This window comes from Oncorhynchus mykiss, chromosome 23 (assembly GCF_057628025.1).
Source record: "Oncorhynchus mykiss isolate SJ-2025 chromosome 23, ASM5762802v1, whole genome shotgun sequence".
NCBI lineage: Eukaryota > Metazoa > Chordata > Actinopteri > Salmoniformes > Salmonidae > Oncorhynchus > Oncorhynchus mykiss.
Window position 1 is genome coordinate 30,527,526 of NC_143044.1, and position 21,459 is coordinate 30,548,984.

The window sequence follows — 21,459 nt, forward strand, 5'->3', positions numbered from 1 at the left end:
GTCCCACTAGAACTGGAATTGTATTTATTAATACAGACAAATAAGTAATGTACTGTGTGTGTGTGGCGCATTCGGTTACACTGAAATAATGTGGATACATAGATTTCTTTAATCCAGATTCTGCCCTCAACTAAATTTGGATTTATAATCCAGCTGTACCCCGATGCACAGACGTTGAACGTTGTGTGCAGAACATTTTGTGCATGTGAGGTGCGGATGTCCTTGTTTCGTTTCAATTTGCTGATAAAGTTGGGTTGATTGAAACGGCTGTCATGATGGCGGCTCCCATGTCGTGGAGGAAGCTTGTGTACTCACCGGTCCTCACCGGGGTTTTCACCCGAATATCAGACCGATTGTTCCGCACACGGGATCGGAGGAGAGGGTAATATACGACTGTTGTAGACATGGATAAAAAAAGACAGACACTTTTCCTTCGTCAGACGTAATGACAGAGCTCTCATGTCTTGCCAGCGACGTGTGCGTACTGCCTGTCTTTACGTGCACAGTGTTTCCTGATGTTTTTTTTTCGCAATGTCAATTTGATATCTTGCGTCAAATATTATTGAAACATTTTTTTATGTTGCATTCGTTGATCTGATTGTCATTACTGTTGTGTGCAAATAGTTTACATCTTACAACATAGCTACATGCTCAAGTCAAGGTTACATAATAAACGCACGAGCAAGTCAAGTTCAGCCAGTAGATATAAACTTTGCAAAATATTCTCTGTAGGCTAGATATGGCGCGATATGAGACTTCCTTTCCAGTTTCTTTAGCCCTTATCTGTGAATTCGCCTCTTCCTCCTTGTGTTGTCAAGTCTTTGCGTGTAGAGTAAGTGACTCAGATATGTCCTTATTCGAAGAATTTCTAAGGTCTCTTTGTGGTTTCCTGAAAACCTAAAGTAACAACGACTGTTAGATGTCTGTCCACAACCTCATATAGTATGTGTCAGTTTTACATCATCTTAAGTAGCTAATACCATAATGTCTCACAGACAGTCTGTCTGGCCTAGGCATAGCTGTGAGTACCAAGGTCAGGGTTGTAGACTGTCATGCAGGAGTGAGATCAACCCTGGGCGGTCAAAACGACTCCTCATCCAGCCTAGGGTTGCATCCCAAAGGGCACCAAATTCCCTAGTTAGTGTACTACTTTTGACCAGGGCAAGTAGTGCATAGAGTGCGATTTGGGACATATCTGAGCTTTATCGTCATTCCTATAACCTGAGGTGGCTATCATGGCACCTAGACTAGCTAGGCTACATGTGACTCTTAATAATAATAATAATATGTGGTATTTATATAGTTTTCAAGGACCAATTATAGCACGCTTATGGCCATAGACAGAACAGTTTTATCTCAATATTCATGGCACCCTAGAGGCTTGATTTGGCTACACACTAACACATCTCTCTCTATTCACTGCAGCTGAGCGACAGATGATGGAGGCACTTGCATGTCCAGTTGAAGTTGGAAGTGTACATACACTTCGGTTGGAGTCCATTAAAACTTGTTTTTAAACCACTCCACAAATGTCTTGTTAACAAACCATAGTTTTGGCAAGTCGGTTAGGACATCTACTTTGTGCATGGCATAATATTTTTTCCAACAACTGTTTATAGACATATTATTTCACTTATAATTCACTGTATCACAATTCCAGTGGGTCAGAAGTTTACATACACTAAAGTTGACTGTGCCTTTTAAACAGCTTGGAAAATTCCGGAAAATTATGTAAATTGCAGGTGTACCTGTGGATGTATTTCAAGGCCTACCTTCAAACTCAGTGCCTCTTTGCTTGGCATCATGGGGAAATCAAAAGAAATCAGCCAAGACTTCAGAAAAAATATAGTAGACCTCCACAAGTCTGGTTCATCCTTGGGAGCAATTTCCAAATGCCTGAAGGTACCACGTTTATCTGTACAAACAATAGAACGCAAGTATAAACACCAGGGAACCACGCAGCCGTCATAACGCACAGGAAGGAGACACGTTCTGTCTCCTAGAGATTAACGTACTTTGGTGTGAAAAGTGCTCATCAATCCTAGAACAACAGCAAAGGACCTTGTGAAGATGCTGGAGGGAACTGGTACAAAAGTATCTATATCCACAGTAAAAACCTGAATGGCCACTCAGCAAGGAAGAAGCCACTGCTCCAAAACCGCCATTAAAAAAGCCAGACGACGGTTTGCAACTGCACATGGGGACAAAGATTGTACTTTTTGGAGAAATGTCCTCTGGTCTGATGAAATAAAAATAGAACTGTTTGGCCATAATGACCATCGTTATGTTTGGAGGAAAAAGGGGGAGGCTTGCAAGCCGAAGAACACCATCCCAACCGTGAAGCACGGGGGTGGCAGCATCATGTTGTAGGGGTGTGTTACTGCAGGAGGGACTGGTGCACTACACAAAATAGATGGCTCATGAGGAAGAATAAATGTTGTGGATATGTTGAAGCAACATCTCAAGACATCAGTCGGGAAGTTAAAGCTTGGTCGCAAATGGCTCTTCCAAATGAACAATGACCCCAAGCATACTTTCGAAGTTGTGGCAAAATGGCTTAAGGACAACAAAGTCCGGGTATTGGAGTGGCTGTCACAAAGCCCTGACCTCAATCCTGTAGAAATGTTGTGGACAGAACTGAAAAAGTGTGTGCGAGCAAGGAGGTCGACAAACCTGACTTGGTTACACCAGCTCTGTCAGGAGGAATGGGCCAAAATTCACCCAACTTATTGTAGGAAGCTTGTGGAAGGCTACCTGACACGTTTGACCCAAGTTAAACAATTTAAAGGCAATGCTACCAACTACTAATTGAGTGTATGTAAACTTCTGACCCACTGAGAATGTGATGAAAGAAATAAAAGCTGAAATCATTCTCTCTACTAAACTCAGCAAAAAAAGAAATGTCCCTTTTTCAGGACCCTGTCATTCGACGATAATTCGTAAAAATCCAAATAACTTCACAGATCTTCATTGTAAAGGGTTTAAACACTGTTTCCTATGCTTGTTCAATGAACCATAAACAATTAATTAACATGCACCTGTGGAACTGTCGTTAAGACACTAACAGCTTACAGACGGTAGGCAATTAGGTTATGAATACTTAGGACACCTAAGAGGCCTTTCTACTGACTCTGAAAAACACCAAAAGAAAGATGCCCAGGGTCCCTGCTCATCTGTGTGAACGTGCCTTCGGCATGCTGCAAGGAGGCATGAGGACTGCAGATGTGACCAGAGCAATAAATTGCAATGTCCCGTATTGTGAGACGCCTAAGACAGCGCTACAGGATGGACAGCTGATCGTCCTCGCAGTGGCAGACCACGTGTAACAACACCTTCACAGGATCGGTACATCCGAACATCACAACTGGGGGACAGGCACAGGATGGCAACAACAACAACTGCCTGAGTTACACCAGGAGCGCACAATCCCTCCATCAGTGCTCAGACTGTCCACAATAGGCTGAGAGAGGCTGGGCTGAGGGCTTGTAGGCCTGTTGTAAGGCAGGTCCTCACCAGACATCACCAGCAACAACGTCGCCTATGGGCACAAACCCACCGTCGCTAAGACAGGCAAAAAGTGCTCTTGACTTTTTTTTGTTTTGTCTCTCACCAGGGGTGATGATCGGATTTGCGTTCATTGTCGAAGGAATGAGCATTACACCGAGGCCTGTACTCTGGAGTGGGATGGAGGTGGATGGTCCGTCATGGTCTGGGGCGGTGCGTTACAGCATCATCGGACTGAGCTTGTTGTCATTGCAGGCAATCTCAATGCTGTGCGTTACAGGGAAGACACCCTCCTCCCTCATGTGGTACCCTTCCTGCAGGCTCATCCTGACATGACCCTCCAGCATGACAATGCCATTAGCCATACTGCTCGTTCTGTGCGTGATTTCCTGCAAGACAGGAATGTCAGTCTTCTGCCATGGCCAGTGACGAGCCCGGATCTCAATCCCATTGAGCACGTCTGGGACCTGTTGGATCGAAGGGTGAGGGCTAGGGCCAGAAATGTCGTCGCCCCCCCCCCCCCCCCAGAAATGTCCAGGAACTTGCAGGTACCTTGGTGGAAGAGTGGGGTAACATCTCACAGCAAGAACTGACAAATCTGGTGCAGTCCATGAGGAGGAGGTACACTGCAGTACTTAATGCAGCTGGTGGCCACACCTGATACTGACCCCCCCCCCCCCCCCCCCTGTTCAGGGACACTTTATTCCAAATATGTCTGTGGAACTTGTTCAGTTTATCTCAGTTGTTGAATCTTGTTATATTCGTACAGATGTTAACACATTAAGTTTGCTGAAAATAAATGCAGCTGACAGTGGGAGGACTTTTCTTTTTTTGCTGACTTTATTATTCTTACAAAGTGGCAATCCTAACTGACTAAAGACAGGGAATTTTTACTAGGATTAAGTGTCAGGAATTGTGAAACTGAGTTTAAATGTATTTGGCTATGGTGTATGTGAACTTCCGACTTCAACTGTGTTATTATTCATGGTCGTATTAATTTGGGCACACGTAGCAAAACGTTTAGAAGAGAAAAACAAAAATGAGCATTATTGTTCAAGTGGTCACTCCATGTTTTAGTCCGTTTTCTTCCTTTTGATGGGAATGAATGACACATTTGTCTGCCAATGCCCTCCTGACTGTGGGGTAAAGGAGGGAAGAGAGGAGGATTGTGTTGCCTGTTAGCAGTAATATGAAACTGTTTGGATGGAAGACACATGATCTAAATGAACCCCCGGGACAAACGCATACAATGGCAGCCACACGTACTCACAACTAAACTGGCTTTCTTCTAGCTGTCACCGGTGTACCCCTATTGCACTAACTTTTTTTTCTCATACATTTCCCCAGCACATATCTCAGCTCTCTAAGATCTTTCCTCATGATATTCCCACTGTTCTACGAAGAGTGAATCTAGTGTGTTCTCTCTATAGACACTGTGTTCCAGTGTACTTACACCCATCCAACCTTTGTCTAGTGGTAAAACAGGGGTCTAGTATTGTATACTTAGCCTATATGGATAGGACACCGAGTTGTTGGACCACCATAATAAAGATAGTACTTCATAAGGAACCCCCCCCCCCCCTCCCTTGCTTTTCCATAAAAGGATGTTTCAACCCGTAGGCTTTATTGGTTCAGGACAACAGTGGAGCCACATCTGTGTGACTCGACTGTTTTGGTGTTTATGTTGATTGTTTTGTCTCCTATGGGTTTGTGGGTTGAACCCACACTGTAATTTCCCCCCCTGCTATTGTTCCTGCCCAACTCTCTGTCCTGATTGAACTCTTGGCCTGCATCCCAAATGGAACTATATTCCCTTAATAGTGCACTACTTTTGACCATGACCCATAGGGTAAAGGGTGACACTGCGTAGGGTTGGGCAATATTACGATAGCATCAACAATGGTTGTCAGCTATTATTGATGTGACAGACTATGGTTAAGCCTATTTGAACTTGACTGGTGCAGCGCAGTAAAAAAACTATTGCAGTACACAAGTGACATTCAACATAATTTGCCTATTCTTATTTGCTCTAGCTTATTTGAAGAGATACCTTTTTAAATAGCCTACAGAATGCAAGAGTGGAATCTAGGCCAGACGGAATTCCACCAAAGGAATGTAAAATGTCCTGTCAGAAAAATTGATCTGTCAGGTATTAGGCAATAGCCTAAACTTATTTTTATAATGGACACTAAATAGCTTGTTTACCTGTTTTTTTTTTTTAATTTTAAAGAAGCCTATATTCCCTTGTCTCTCCATTTGATAGGCTATGAATATGACGGAAGGCATCGTTTTTATGCATGGCTTTTTCCCGATCAAACAATTGTTTTACCTCAGGTATTTGAGTAGCCTAAAATCTTAAGGTAGCCAGAGGACTAATTTATAAGCAAACCATATCCATAGCTGGAAAAATCCCTCAATGCGAGTTTGAAAACCAAATTATCAATCTATCCTCCTAGGCCTATCATGAAAGACAAGTTAAAGTTATATTCTAGCCTATGAAGGTGTCCTAGTTGTTGTGGCTTTCAAAATGAACAAATAGCTTAAGCCTAGACTATTCTCAATCACAGCTTTATGAGGGATAGTACGAACAATATTATACATTTTTCTACAAAAAAAATGCAATTATTATCCGGTTCTGAAGACGGTAGACTGCTTCTATCCAGCCCATGATGTAGGCCTATAACCTAGCTCACTTCAGTAAGATGGCCCATTCCTCTTCACTGCTCCGTCATGTGCGTGCGCACACACACCTGCTCTGCTTCTCCACCAGAAAGGAGTATTGGAGAAGATTTGCCATCGCCTGCAGTTAGCCTCTGCCAAGGCTTTCAACAATATCTTTCATCATGATTTGTCTAGTTGCGTTTGAATTCGCACTATAGCCCAACGGTCATTTTTAGCTGATTTTAAATATATATATATATATATATATATATATATATATATATATATATTTATTTATTTGGGGGAGTGGCCTCATAGGGCCGACATCATTGTATTGTTAGGTTCTAAATAATCAGATTAAAAACTCACGTATGACTAGTAAAGCTCGAACCAAGTTTATTCACCAACAGGGTGTCACAGCTGCATAAGACAAAGACTTACAGTTGAAGTCGGAAGTTTACATACACCTTTGCCAAATGCATTTAAACTCAGTTTTTCACAATTCCTGACATTTAATCCAAGTAAAAATGCCCTGTCTTATGTTAGTTAAGATCACCACTTTATTTTTAAGAATGTGAAATGTCAGAATAATAGAGTGATTTAATTCAGCTTTCATCACATTCCCAATGGGTCAGAAGTTTACATACACTAGATTAGTATTTGGTAGCATTGCCTTTAAATTGTTCAACTTAGGTCAAATGTTTCAGGTAGCCTTCCACAAGCTTCCCACAATAAGTTGGGTGAATTTTGGCCCATTCATCCTGACAGCTGCTGTAACTGAGTCAGGTTTGTTGGCCTCCTTGCTTACACACGCTTTTTCAGTTCTGCCAACACATTTTCTATAGGATTGAGGTCAGGGCTTTGATGGCCACTGCAATACCTTGACTGAGTTGTCCTTAAGCCATTTTGCCACAACTTTGGAAGTGTGCTTGGGGTCATTGTCCATTTGGAAGACCCATTTGCAACCAAGCTTTAACTTCCTGACTGATTTCTTGAGATGTTGCTTCAATATATACACATAATTTTCCCTCCTCATGATGCCATCTATTTTGTGAAGTGCACCAGTCCCTCCTGCAGCAAAGCACCCCCACAACATGATGCTGCCACCCCCGGTGCTTCATGGTTGGGATGGTGTTCTTCGGCTTGCAAGACTCCCCCTTTTTCCTACAAACATAATGATGGTCATTATGGCCAAACAGTTCTATTTTTGTTTCATCAGACCTGGGGACATTTCTCCAAAAAGTACGATCTTTGTCCCCATGTGCAGTTGTTAACCGTAGTTTGGCTTTTTTATGGCGGTTTCAGAGCAGTGGCTTCTTCCTTGCTGAGTGGCCTTTCAGGTTATATCGATATAGGACTCGTTTTACTGTGGATAAAGATAATTTTGTACCGGTTTCCTCCAGCATCTTCACAAGGTCCTTTGCTGTTGTTCTGGGATTGATTTGCACTTTTCACACCAAAGTACGTTCATAGAGACAGAACGTGTCTCCTTATTGAGCGGTATGACGGCTGCGTGGTCCCATGGTGTTTATACTTGCTTACTATTGTTTGTACAGATGAACGTGGTACCTTCAGGCATTTGGAAATTGCTCCCAAGGATGAACCAGACTTGTGGAGGTCTACTATTTTTTTTCTTCTGAGGTCTTGGCTGATTTCTTTTGATTTCCCCATGATGTCAAGCAAAGAGGCACAGAGTTTGAAGGTAGGCCTTGAAATACATCCATAGGTACACCTCCAATTGACTCAAATTTTGTCAGTTAGCCTATCAGATGCTTCTAAAGCCATGACATCATTTTCTGGAATTTTCCAAGCTGTTTAAAGGCACAGTCATCTTAGTGTATGTGAACTTCTGACCCACTGGAATTGTGTTATAGTGAAATAATCTGTCTGTAAACAACAATAACATGTTCTGCTTTCCCCTCTCTCAGTGAGTTGATTTTAAGGATATTTCAAGTTTATAAGTCAGAACCCATCAGTATATCACAATGTTTTATGGGTACATCATCAATCATGATAGGACAAAGGTTGACATCGCCCAACCCTAGTATAGGGTGTCATTTGGGATGCACTTAGTGAATGCTGGGATGAGATCTTTCAGGAATTAAATATAGGGATATTACTACATGTGAAATGACCTCTGAGGGTCACAACCTTTACAGTAGATTGGGTCCTCCATCCTTTTATCTGTCAGTTGCGTTTTGAAGACAGTCACAGACCGAGCAACAACAGCCATACTGGTATGAATCAAAGCACCCTAGTGCCTGGTTGAGAATCACATGACGTGTATGTTACTGAACATTAGGCCTAGGGATGGGGTTAGACACGCGTACACACATCAGCAATATGACTGAGCCCTCTGTTGTAAAAGATTTCAGTAAGTGTGATAAGTCACAGTGATAATGGAGGTGGGGGGGTTGGATTTGTTTTTTAACAATGGGAGGCAATCACCACTCCAGCTATAGACTAATTTCTCTCGTTCTCTTTCCCTCCATGTCTCCCCACCCCCCTACCTCTCTCTCTTCCAGGTCATCCGTGTTGCTCTTAGCCCCTCTCCTAGCGGAGGCAGACCCCTCTCCCCTTCCTGTCGTCAGGTCCCCTGGGTCGGCTGAAGTTCAGGGCACCGATGGCCTCCGTGCCCGCTTCCGCTGGATGGCAGAACACGTGCCTGCCTTCAGGGTGCCCGGCACACACATCCACATCCTCACATCCCCTGACCAATTCTACCACACCATGAAGGTAAGGTGTGTGTGTGTGTGGTGGAAGCTTTCTCTAAATCATGTGATGTACTAAAAAAGAGGGTGTAATAAACAAAAAATGAGGAAAGGAAATAATTGATTGTTCCCTCCAACACAGTGTGCTCTTTATACCACAGTGGCGCTCAACCGTGTGTGTGTTTGTTTCTTTCCGTGGTTGACTTATTTGTTTGAATTGCGTACAGGATGTGTGAGTTTGATAATGCTTGAGTCACCGGCATCAACTCTTTCGGGCACAGCAACAAACAAAAAAAGCTGTTTATTTGGCTGTGTGGGAACATTAGGAAACAGTGCATGTGACTCACCTGATTGAGAAATAATGACTAGGCTGGAAGAATATCAGGTTCTGTGTGTTTGACGTCTGTGAATTTTATTTGGAGGGAGTTCAAGCCCCCTTATGAAGCACTCTAGTTTTTTTCCTGTAATGCTTGAATTTCCTGTAATGTATTGTTTTTTTCTGTTCAGGCCCGTATCAAGACTGCTAAGAGGCGGGTGGTGATGGCCTCCCTGTATCTGGGTACAGGGCCGCTGGAACAGGAGCTGGTAGACTGTATGCAGGAAGCTCTGGAGCGTTCACAGGAGGGTGACAACCCCGACCTGCAGGTCTCCATTCTACTTGACTACACGCGTGGCTCACGAGGTAGGAGTGTGTGCGAGGGAGAATGCCATATTACTCTTACAAAGTTGTCTGTCTGTAACCCTTCTCTCTGTCGGTCTAGGTAAGACTAACTCTAGGACCATGTTGCTGCCGTTGCTGAAGCAGTACAGCAGTCAGATGCGTGTATCTTTGTACCATACCCCTGACCTGAGAGGGCTGCTCCGGCTCCTGGTCCCACAGCGCTTCAACGAGACCATCGGGGTACAGCACATCAAAGCTTACCTGTTTGATGACGACCTCATCATCAGCGGGTACACGCTCACAAAAAACAGTTGTTTTTTTTCCCATACAGTAGCTGATGTTTTTTTGGCGTCTCTCGTTCAACCTTGTCTCTCTGTCCTTCACTCTCCGTCTCCTCCCTCCTTCCGCAGGGCCAACCTGAGTGACTCGTACTTCACCAACAGACAGGACCGCTACGTGCTCCTTGAGAACTGTGGGGAGGTGGCCGACTTCTTCTCTGATCTGGTGGGCGCCGTGGGTGACGTGTCGTTACAGCTACAGACCGACAACTCTGTGAGCATGATGTACGGCATGGTGCACCCCTACAGAGGTATAAAACGCACACATAACACAGAAGTAACACACACACACAGACCCTAAGTGCGTAACTCCTTGCTCAGTTCTGCCCGCACACTCTCATAATATAGTGTAATGTGGTGGTGTTGGAAAGGTTAATGGAATCAGATTGGCTGCAAATGTAGTCTGGTTCCAGTTCAGACACGCGGTGAAATCGGCGAACTGGCATGTGTGTGAATGAGAGAGTGGGAGGCAGGCGAGAGAGCTGAATGACATGTCTGCAGAACTGGACCGCAGTTGGCACGGAGACCAGAAATAGAGCAGTGATGTCAGAGTTGCTGGTAAGCAATACGGAGTGGGAAGACACACACACTCTAATCATTAGTGAATGAAGTTCCCCAGCTGAAAGGGAGCGTTAACTTTACAGTAAAAGTACGTCTTTAGAATGAACTCAAATGCTGAACTTACAGGTACCCTTCTCCCCTCCCTCACTCTCTGAGTCATGTCTGTGCGTGGCCCCAGCCGCCAGGCGTAGTCCAGATATTGACCCACAGCTGTCATGCCCAGAACTAAAGGACCTACTGTACTTTATGCACTCACCTGCTCTACTGTACACTGTGTGTGAAAGATGTTGTTTAACGTTTACGCTGTATGGTTAAAGCTAGAATCCTTCATCGAAACAGTAATAAAGGGGTCACTCCTCATGTGTTTTGGTAAAAAGCTTAGGGATGGGCCTGGAGAAAGTTGACACCCTTAAATTCATAGACGACATCGCTATGGTTGCAAGTACTGACCATGATATTTTCACCATGTTTTTTGTTCAACTAAGGTCATGAGGCATTTATAAGTCATGTTCTTTATGAATTAATTGATGTGTGTGTATATATATCATTAATTTAGAAGTCCTAGAATGGATTCTAGCTTTAACCAGGTCGGTCTGTTTCCTCTTCTATTACATCACTGCATTCTTTTGTCATTAGGCAACAGGGATGATTTTTCGGCGTCTGCTCGGCAACACATCATGGAGGTGGTCAACACTGCTCACGTGCGGCAACACATCGCCGAATCAGAACGTTTAGTGCGGGAGAGCAAGGGGGAGGAAGGAGGGAAGGAGGATACTTGGGTTTTTCCTCTGGTTCAGATGAAACCTCTGGGAATACAGGTGGATGAGCAGGTCACGCAGGTGGGTACACAGACATGCACCTGGATACCACTACCCTCACCAACTAATATCGGACAAATTACTCCCATTGCACATGTTATCTTGGAATGTTTTTGTCTTTTTTGTTCATTTGTGACTTAAAAATGTAAATGTGGCCACTACATCTGAACTTCACCGATTTTCCTTGCAGCGTTTGCTGACTGATGCAGGTCCCGGTGTGACGGTGTTTCTGACGTCAGGGTATTTCAACCTGACCGGGGCCTACATGTCGCTGGTTCTCGGGCTGGGCGCCAACTACCGGATCCTCACCGCCTCCCCGGAGGTCAATGGGTTTTTCGGCGCCAAGGGCATTGCCGGAGAGATCCCAGCCGCCTACATCCACATTGCCAGACAGTTCTACAGCAAAGTGTGTCAGCTGGGACAGCAGGAGAGGGTTCACCTCCACGAGTACCACAGAGCACAATGGACCTTCCACGCCAAGGGTGGGTGACACGCACACAGTGCAGAGAAGGTAGACTACACACACAATATAACCCTTGGCCTGAGAGCCTAGATTGATTCTACTCCAATGTGATTAGTTCTGTTTGGCTGTGAGTTATGCCAGGTACTGATGTGATTGTTGTTGCTATGATGTGCCACGGTCAGACAGTGAGCTGCTGGGAAGCCGAGGTGCGTCCCAATGACACCCTATTTCCTATATAGCTCTATGGGCCCTGGTCAAAAGTAGTACACAATTTAGGGAATAGGGTGCCCTTAGGGACTCGCACAAAGTGTCTATTCCAGCCTAACAGACAGATTAGCTGGACCACGTTCTACTGTTTTATTCTCTGGCTCTGCTGTTCTGTCCCTGTGGTAAGCTAGACATGTTGTGGGAGTGCTTGTCAAGTCGTTCACCCTTAGCCCTGGGCCAAAGAAACACACACAGTCATTTCTGGGTTTGATGGACTTCGGGGGTTTCTGTGCTTTAGTGTGTTCTTTATATTTGTGGGCGTGGCAAACAGGAACCAAAATCCCCATTTGAAACAGCTTATAAACAATGCTCTGACAAATGATATCTAAACTACTGCCAACATGCACTTCTCTTTCGCTGATACTTATAGAATAAAAAGGCAATGTGTCCAAAATAAATAATATTCGACATAACTGAAATGTTAGTGATGCATTAGTAGCTAGGTAAGTTGTTTTTTATTCTTCAAAAGACCTGTCTTTGAAAATAATGTAGGGGAGAGGGAGAGCGGGAAATGAACACACACAGTGAAGAGAAGTCCCTTTTATTAGATGAAGCAGGGCGGGCCGGCGGTTTCCCGTAAGCACAGCAAGCACTGCAGGAGCGAGAACAGTGGGGGAGAACACACACAGCACCCAGCTGGGAGAGAATCAATGACCATTAGAGTAGAGCAGACCCTGACCCCCAGCTGTAGAACAAATCACTGATGTGGGGAAACTACTCCCCTCTTTCCTTCCTCCACCAATATCTCTCTCTCTCTCTCGTGTGTGTGCACGCAGGGTTGTGGTACTACCTACGGGGGCAAGTGCGGCCATGCCTGACACTGATTGGGTCTCCTAACTTTGGCTATCGCTCTGTGCACCGGGACCTGGAGGCCCAGATCGCCATAGTAACAGAGAACCAGGTACTACAGGCCCAGCTGCAGGAGGTAGGCCATTCAAACTGAGAACTTTATTTAAACGGACTTGATGGCTCGATACTGTGGCTCTGCTTTATACAGCTCTCAACGAAAGGCCTGTCTACAAAATTCAACTGGTCTGATAGTTCCTGGTATAATAAGCTATGCTGAGCTGGCATATGCAATGCAGACTGAGATCGAGCTTGGAGGGAAACTTGTTCAGCAACTTGTGCTTAATGCCTGTATGTGAGACAGTGGGAGCTGATGTATGGCTATACTATGGCCTTCAATTTTAATGTGCTGGGTTTACCTGCCACTCCCCTTCATACACACATTATTTATTTATCTTTCTGCTTCTCTACATCTCGATCGCTGTCTCTCTATCACCCACACAGGAGCAGGAGATGTTGTACCAGAGGTCTACAGAGGTGTCCAGCTCTACGTTCCAGCAGCCAGACCGCCATGTGAAACTGTGGGTCAAACTGCTTACTCCCCTCATCAAGAACTTCTTCTGAGAGACACCGCCTAACACAGGTAACACACGCAGACAAGAGCGCACAGGCACACAGTGTACTAACCACACAGTGTACACTCCCACTGAATGATCATCTCTTAGTCACGCACAGAAGTAGACGCTGTCTAGAATGGCAGAATGTCCTCAGTTACTGCTTTGTGTACCAGCCCTCAACCCAAACTCCAATCCTAGCTTCCAATCTAGCCCTGCCCTAAGCCACATCAACCTCAGAAACTAAACCGAGCTACCCCTGCTTGAATCCTACCCCCACTGCCCTTACCACACAGACCTTTATCCATTGTACATCTAGAGGACACTCCCTCCTCAATGTCCCGGCTCTGAGAAACTCTCTGGCCTCTGATCCCTCCGCTGAGTGCATCAACATTCTGCAGTTAGCATCTGGACCCATTCAGCTGTGCGAGAGTGAGTGAGAAAGGAATGTGGCAGCGTGTTTCCCTCCTCCCACTAGTTAAATCCCCTCTCATTGTGGTGATGATTTGACAAATGGCGTATGCAGTGTACGAGAGAGTGGGGTCAGAGGGAGGATAAGAGGTTGGCCTGATTTGTGTAGATTTGCCTTATGTCACAGCCACATGGCTTTGAGCAAAAAAATTGACTGTCAGGATTTACATGGACTTGACATGGAAAGAGTCATTGTGGGAGGTTTTGGAAACTAAGGTAGGAACACATTTTTCATTCACAAACTTCTTTACTGGGAAGTTATTCTGAATATGCATTTCATATTATCCCGGTGAAGGACTATATATTCTCATGTGTTTTTTTTGCTGTAGCCTACATTGATTTATTTTAAGTTATATTTCAATATTGTGATATCTGGTCTACTGCTACATTGGTATCTTAAATTACACTTAACAAAAATATAAACGTGAAATTGTTGGTCCTATGTTTCATTAGCTGAAATAAAAGATCCCAGGAATGTTCCATATGCACATATGTACAGGCCACTTGAAGCCATTCCAGCCCAGGACCTCCACATCCGGCTTCTTCACCTGCAGAATTGTCTGAGACCAGCTGATGAAACTGTGGGTTTGCACAACCGAAGAATTTCTGCACAAACTGTCAGATGTCTCAGGGAAGCTCATCTGCATACTCGTCATCCTCACCAGGGTCTTGAACTGACTGCAGTTTGGCATTTTGTTACTTTACAGCCTTATTCTAAGATTAAACATCTATCTACACACAATACCCCATAATGACAAAGTGAAAACCATATTTTTACAAATGTATTAAAAATAAAAAACAAATCACATTTACTTAAGAATTCAGACCCTTTGCTATGAGACTCAAAATTGAGCTCCGGTGCATCGTGTTTCCATTGATCATCCTTGATGTCTCTACAACTTGATTGAACATGTTTTGGAAAGGTAGGTGCGTGCGTGCGTGCGTGCGTATGTATGTACATACTGTTTACATACTCATCTCATATGTATATACTGTACTCGATACCATCTACTGCATCTTGCCTATGCCGTTCTGTACCATCACTCATTCATATATCTGTATGTACATATTCTTTATCCCTTTACACTTGTGTGTATAAGGTAGTAGTTTTGGAATTGTTAGTTAGATTACTCGTTGGTTATTACTGCATTGTCGGAACTAGAAGCACAAGCATTTCGCCACACTCACATTAACATCTGCTAACCATGTGTATGTGACAAATACAATGAGATTTTATGTATGTATGCACGCACACGCACATGGTCCCACAGTTGACATTGCATGTCTGAGCGAAAACCAAGCCATAAGGTCGAAGAAATTGTACTTAGCTCCGAGACAGGATTGTGTGAAGGTACAGATCTGGGGAAGGGTACCAAAACATTTCTGCAGCATTGAAAGTCACCAAGAACAGTGGCCTCCATTATTCTTAAATGGAAGAAGTTTGGAACCACCAAGACTTTTCCTAGAGCTTGCCTCCCAGCCAAACTGAGCAATTGGGGGAAACGGGCCTTGGTCAGGTAGGTGACCAAAAACATGATCGTCACTCTGTCAGTACTCCAGAGTTCCTCTGTGGAGATGGTTGTCCTTCTGGAAGATTCTCCCATCTCTGCAGCACGCCACCAATCAGGCCTTTATGGTCGTGGCCAGACGGAAGCTATTCCTCAGCAAAAGGCACATGACTGCCAGCTTGGAGTTTGCCAAAAGGTACCTAAAGGACTCTCAGACCATGAGAAACAAGGTTCTCTGGTCTGATGAAGCCAAGATTGAACTCTTTGGCCTGAATGCCAAGCTTCACATCTGGAGGAAACCTGGCATCATCCTGACAATGAAGCATGGTGGTGGCAGCATGCTGTGGGTGGTGTTTTTCAGCGGCAGGGACTGGGAGACTAGTCTGGATCGAGGGAAAGATGAATGGACAGATCTTTTGATTAAAAACCTGCTCCAGAGCACTCCTCAGACTGGGGTGAAGGTTCACCTTCCAAAAGGACAACGACACCCAGCCATAGCCCGGACTTGAACCCAATCGAACATCCTCAGACCTGAAAATGGCTGTGCAGCGAGGCTCCACATCCAACCTGACAGACCCTGAGAGGATCTGCAGAAAAGAATGGGACAAACTTCCCAAATACAGGTGTGCCAAGCTTGTAGCATTATATCCAAGAAGACTCGAGGCTGTAGTTGCTGCCAAAGGTGCTTCATCAAAGTACTGAGTAAAGATCCTGTATACATATGTAAATGTGATATTCCTGAATTTTATTGTTACTGTAGTACATTTGCAAAAATGTTTCTGTTTTTGCTGTGTCTGGGGTATTGTGTGTAGATTGGGGTGGGGGGGCTATTTAATTCCTTTTAGAATAAGGCTGTAACGTAACAAAATGTGGGGAAAAGTGAAGGGGTCTGAATAGTTTCCGAATGCACTGTATGCATATGGCAGGTGTTCTGTATGCATTGCCCAGTGTCTGTGACATCAAAATATTGATGTCTTCAAATAATACATTCGGACTTGACTATTGCAGTGGGGCTTACACAAGTATGTGGGCAAACTATAGGCTATGGGTCAGTTTCAAGATGGAGCCAATTGAGATGGCCACCCTGTTTTCTAGCTCCTAAGCAACCTTTTTTTATTATTATTATATATTATTTTTTTATTGGTTATTTCTCACATTATTAGCCCAAAACATTTTTGCGATATCAGAGCGGCGGTAACTCAACCAGATACAAGCATTTCGCTACATCTGCTGAATATGTGAATGCGACCAATTAAAATAGTATTTTATGCAAATGGTGGGTGTTCTGCAGTGATGTCTACAATGCTTTGAATTAATCCCCACCTTGTAGCTCGCTGTCAATTTCACCACCATAGATAGTCCTCTACTTGGCTGTTTACGCTGTCTGCTGTTCTGCTACGTGTGTGTTTGTCACGTCTCCTCATGAGCCACCTGGATAACAGCGCCCGTTTTGCACTCACTATGTGACCCGGGACCTCCAGATGTACAAATTAGCACTGATCGTATCGTTTTGACATCACAATATTTTTGCATTACTGACTGTACTTGCACCAAAACGCCAGTATTTTTCCTTCATAGCTTGTTTCCCACCTTTGTTAATTGGTGCCAATTTTGTATACAGCACTTAAAAAAAAAAATATTGTTTTCTTAACTGATCGAAACTTTAGTTTTCTCATGGCTCTCTCCTGTCCAGCTGCAGCGGACATATGGTTTGGAACATCGCATCGCAGTAAAATCACAGTATGGGCTTGCAATGCATATAAAATCATGAGAATCGCGATACATATCGTGTCGGCACAAGTATTGTGAGGTCCCTGGCAATCCCAACCCCACTGTGGTATCTGGTAACAGTGTCTTTAGGAAGTATTCATTACCCTAGACTTATTCCACTTTTTTGTGTTACAGATGGAATTCAAAAATTGAATAAATCATTTGTTTCCGGTCTTGCCATAGATTTTCAAGTAGATTTAAGTCAACTAACTCAGCCACTCGCTGTCGTGTAAGCAACTCCAATGTAGATTTGGCCTTGTTTTAGGTTATTGTCCTGCATAAAGGTATTGTATTGGATTTGCTGCAAACATGTCTGTTTGTCCTGAATATTAAGTGTTAATTGCTTTGCCACATTTTTTAGAGTCTTACTTTAGTGCCTTGTTGCAAACAGGATGAATATTTTGGAATATTTTTATTCTGTACAGGCTTCCTTCATTTCACTCTGTCAATTAGGTTAGTATTGTGAAGTAACTACGTTTTTTGATCTATCGTCAGTTTTATCACAGCCATTAAACTCTATTTTTAAAGTCACCATTGGCTTCATGGTGAAATCCCTGAACGGTTTCTCCAAAGTGTAATTAATAACTTCACCATCCTCAAAGGGATATTCGAAGTCTTCTTTTTTTACCCATTTACCAATGGTTGCCCTTTGCGAGGCATTCAAATCAAATCAAATCAAATTTATTTATATAGCCCTTCGTACATCAGCTGATATCTCAAAGTGCTGTACAGAAACCTAGCCTAAAACCCCAAACAGCAAGCAATGCAGGTGTAGAAGCACGGTGGCTAGGAAAAACTCCCTAAAAAGGCCAAAACCTAGGAAGAAACCTAGAGAGGAACCAGGCTATGTGGGGTGGCCAGTCCTCTTCTGGTTGTGCCGGGTGGAGATTATAACAGAACATGGCCAAGATGTTCAAATGTTCATAATTGACCAGCCTGGTCGAATAATAATAAGGCAGAACAGTTGAAACTGGAGCAACAGCACGGTCAGGTGGACTGGGGACAGCAAGGAGTCATCATGTCAGGTAGTCCTGGGGCATGGTCCTAGGGCTCAGGTCAGTTGAAACTGGAGCATTGGAAAATCTCCCTGGTTGTTTGAAGCTGTGTTCAAAATGCCCTGCTCGACTGAGGGACCTTACAATTAGCTGAATGTGTGGGATACAGAGATGAGGTAGTAATTCAAAAATCCTGTTGAACACGTATTGCACACACAAGTTCCGTGAACTCACTGTGACTTGTTAAGCAAATGTTTACTCCTGAACTTATTTAGGCTTGACATAACAAAGGGGTTGAAAACTTATTGACTCAAGACATTTCAGCTTTTCATTGTTAATTCATTTGTAAAACGACAAACAATAATTATAATTCGATATTAGGGGGGGGGGTGTGTAGACCAGTGACAAAAAAATAATCCATTTTAAATTCAGTATGTAACACAACATAATGTGGAAAAAGTCCAGGTGTGAACTTTCTGAAGGCACTGTAAGTCTGTGGTTGAAGTATTTAACTGCTATCTGGTGATCTGGCAGAGGAAAAAACAAGCCTCGCTCTAACAATAGCTGAGGCGTTAAAGATAGACATCCTGAAGATAAGAAAATCTATTGTGACACTGTGCTAACAGTAGGCTGGAAGCTCGCCAATAAACAAACCTCACTTTCCCATTCAAAGGGTTATCACTGAGGTATGTGTGCTAGCCATAATGTTACAGGTTGCCCTCTGAGCTTCCTAAATCAACATCAAATCACATTTTATTTGTCACATACACATGGTTAGCAGATGTTAATGCGAGTGTAGCGAAATGCTTGTGCTTCTACTTCCGACAATGCAGTAATAACCAACGAGTAATCTAACCTAAGAATTCCACAACTACTACCTTATACACACAAGTGTAAAGGGATAAAGAATATGTACATAAATATATATGAATGAGTGATGGTACAGAACGACATAGGCAAGTAGATGCAGTAGATGATATAGAGTACAGTATATACATATGAGATGAGTAATGTAGGGTATGTAAACATTATTAAGTGGCATTGTTTAAAGTGGCTAGTGATACATTTTTTACATCAATTTCCATTATTAAAGTGAGCTGGAGTTGAGTCAGTATGTTGGCAGCAGCCACTCAATGTTAGTGGTGGCTGTTTAACAGTCTGATGGCCTTGAGATAGAAGCTGTTTTTCAGTCTCTCGGTCCCTGCTTTGATGCACCAGTACTGACCTCGCCTTCTGGATGATCGCAGGGTGAACAGGCAGTGGCTCGGGTGGTTATTGTCCTTGATGATCTTTATGGCCTTCCTGTGACATCGGGTGATGTAGGTGTCCTGGAGGGCAGGTAGTTTGCCCCCGGTGATGCGTTGTGCAGACCTCACTACCCTCTGGAGAGCCTTACGGTTGTGGGCGGAGCAGTTGCCGTACCAGGCGGTGATACAGCCCGACAGGATGCTCTCGATTGTGCATCTGTAGAAGTTTGTGAATGCTTTTGGTGACAAGCCAAATTTCTTCAGCCTCCTGAGGTTGAAGAGACGCTGCTGCGCCTTCTTCACAACGCTGTCTGTGTTGGTGGACCATTTTCAGTTTGTCCGTGATGTGTTCGCTGAGGAACTTAACTTACTACCCTCTCCACTACTGTCCCGTCGATGTGGATAGGGGGGTGCTCCCTCTGCTGTTTCCCTAAGTCCACAATAATCTCCTTTTGTTTTGTTGACGTTGAGTGTAAGGTTATTTTCCTGACACCACACTTCGAGGGCCCTCACCTCCTCCCTGTAGGCCGTCTCGTCGTTGTTGGTAATCAAGCCTACCACTGTAGTGTCGTCCGCAAACTTGATCATTGAGTAGGAACCGTGGGACCGTGAATAAGATGTACTGTGACACATCCTTCTCCCACACACATCGACTTACCTTACTGTAATCAGCATCACATCCCTCCAATAGACATGGATGACAAGGGTTTTTTAATGTTTTTTTTAGAAACATTGTTTTTGTTATTTTAAAGTATTTCAGATAAAAGTACTTTAGTCATTTTTTTTCTTTTTTTTTCTCTCTCTCAGGAAGCAGACTGCGGCCAATACCCACTTGGCAGGCTTCTCCTTGGTCTTGAGGTTGAAAGTCCAGATGGTGGGGCCCCTCATACAGGTCTTGTTGATGGGACACTCCTCGTACACATTCTTGGTCTCCTGATGTTTTGACCGGTACCGCCTTGATGAAGATCGGCATGTTGGGTGTCAGCTCCTTCAGACGAGCATCCACTATCATCCCCGTCTGGGTGTCCCAGCGCGCCCCTGCACAAACACTACCACACACACACACACTGTATAAAGGGTTGAACTCTAAACATAGAAACATTTGTCATCACTCCATCCCCTGTGACATCGCCACATTGTGTGTGTGTGTGTATCTACAGTGCTGTACAAACAGATCCCTTAGTTTACCAATGCCTGAGATATAGTACTGAGTTTTTACTACTATGTGTTTTAATTGAACTATAAACATTCGCTACATATAGACCAACAGGAGGAACTGTAGCACAGGATGTTTTGTACATTCAATAAACTCATTAGTTCTGTATTGACAGAGTGGAATCTGGTACATGAGTCTGTCCCTGTGACTGTAAATAGCCAGGTGTGTCTGAAATTGAATACACAAGTGTGTGTGTGGAGTGTTGCGATCCCTGGAGGAGCCTTAAAGTGAAAATCCACTTAAATATATTTTTCTTCATGATGTGGCTGGTGACACTTTGCTTCTTGAAAACTTGACTGCTCACATGCAAAACATTTTGGGACCATATCAACAGTGGAGTAATGAAAAAATACCTAAAGATAGTTTTTAAGTGGATTTTCCCTTGAAGGACAATTGAGAGGCGAACTGAAGTTTTAGTGTTTACTACTCTAACCAGCTCATACACTGAGTCACCCCATAAACTGAACTGGACCATGTGTGGGTGTATGACTATCTTTGTAACCTAAAAGTGAATGTGTTTTGAGCTGTGGCGGCCCATCGGAAAAAGGGGAGGACCATCCTCTGAATTTCATAAATTGTAAAACATTGCATTTTTTTCTCTTTTTAGGTAACTATACTAATATATTCATGCCACCAAATATTTGATTAAAACACACTGTTTTGCAATGGTCTACAGTAGCCTCAACAGCACTCTGTAGAGTAGCTCCATGGTGTAGCCAGAGGACAGCTAGCTTCCGTCCGTTGGTTCTCACCCCCTTTCCATAGATTTACCCAGTAATTATGACATCTACCATGTTGGAGGACGTCCTCTATCAGAGCTCTTGCAGCATGAACTGACATGTCCACCCAGTCAAAGGATCAAAGAATG

The 21,459-nt window shown here is 43.8% G+C and overlaps 1 protein-coding gene across 8 annotated transcripts; it reads left to right on the plus strand.

Moving 5' to 3' along the window:
* Positions 1 to 3: 3 nt before the first annotated feature.
* On the plus strand, positions 4 to 20,699 carry LOC110502741 (CDP-diacylglycerol--glycerol-3-phosphate 3-phosphatidyltransferase, mitochondrial). Of its 8 annotated transcripts, none has more exons than XM_021580996.3 (10): positions 4 to 382; positions 8,691 to 8,901; positions 9,384 to 9,558; positions 9,638 to 9,827; positions 9,948 to 10,126; positions 11,073 to 11,275; positions 11,445 to 11,736; positions 12,761 to 12,909; positions 13,275 to 13,413; positions 20,183 to 20,699. In XM_021580996.3, exons 1-9 carry the CDS (start codon positions 273 to 275, stop codon positions 13,392 to 13,394), a joined length of 1,629 nt encoding a protein of 542 aa, XP_021436671.3. In that variant the 5' UTR covers positions 4 to 272; the 3' UTR covers positions 13,395 to 13,413; positions 20,183 to 20,699. The 8 variants fall into 8 exon arrangements, 7 of the variants coding, with proteins under 7 accessions (XP_021436671.3, XP_021436672.3, XP_021436673.3 ...); XM_021580997.3 differs by lacking the exon at positions 20,183 to 20,699 and adding an exon at positions 14,355 to 14,667 and having other exon boundaries at positions 21 to 382; XR_016491063.1 differs by having other exon boundaries at positions 30 to 382; positions 13,275 to 14,071.
* Positions 20,700 to 21,459: the final 760 nt, after the last annotated feature.

Bases quoted from the DNA above. Each gene is read 5' to 3' on its own strand.
- LOC110502741 (XM_021580996.3), top strand. From the start codon at position 273: ATGATGGCGGCTCCCATGTCGTGGAGGAAGCTTGTGTACTCACCGGTC. The intron at 11,276-11,444 runs GTGGGTACACAG...TTTTCCTTGCAG, and splicing joins TGGATGAGCAGGTCACGCAG to CGTTTGCTGACTGATGCAGG. The intron at 12,910-13,274 runs GTAGGCCATTCA...TCACCCACACAG, and splicing joins TACAGGCCCAGCTGCAGGAG to GAGCAGGAGATGTTGTACCA.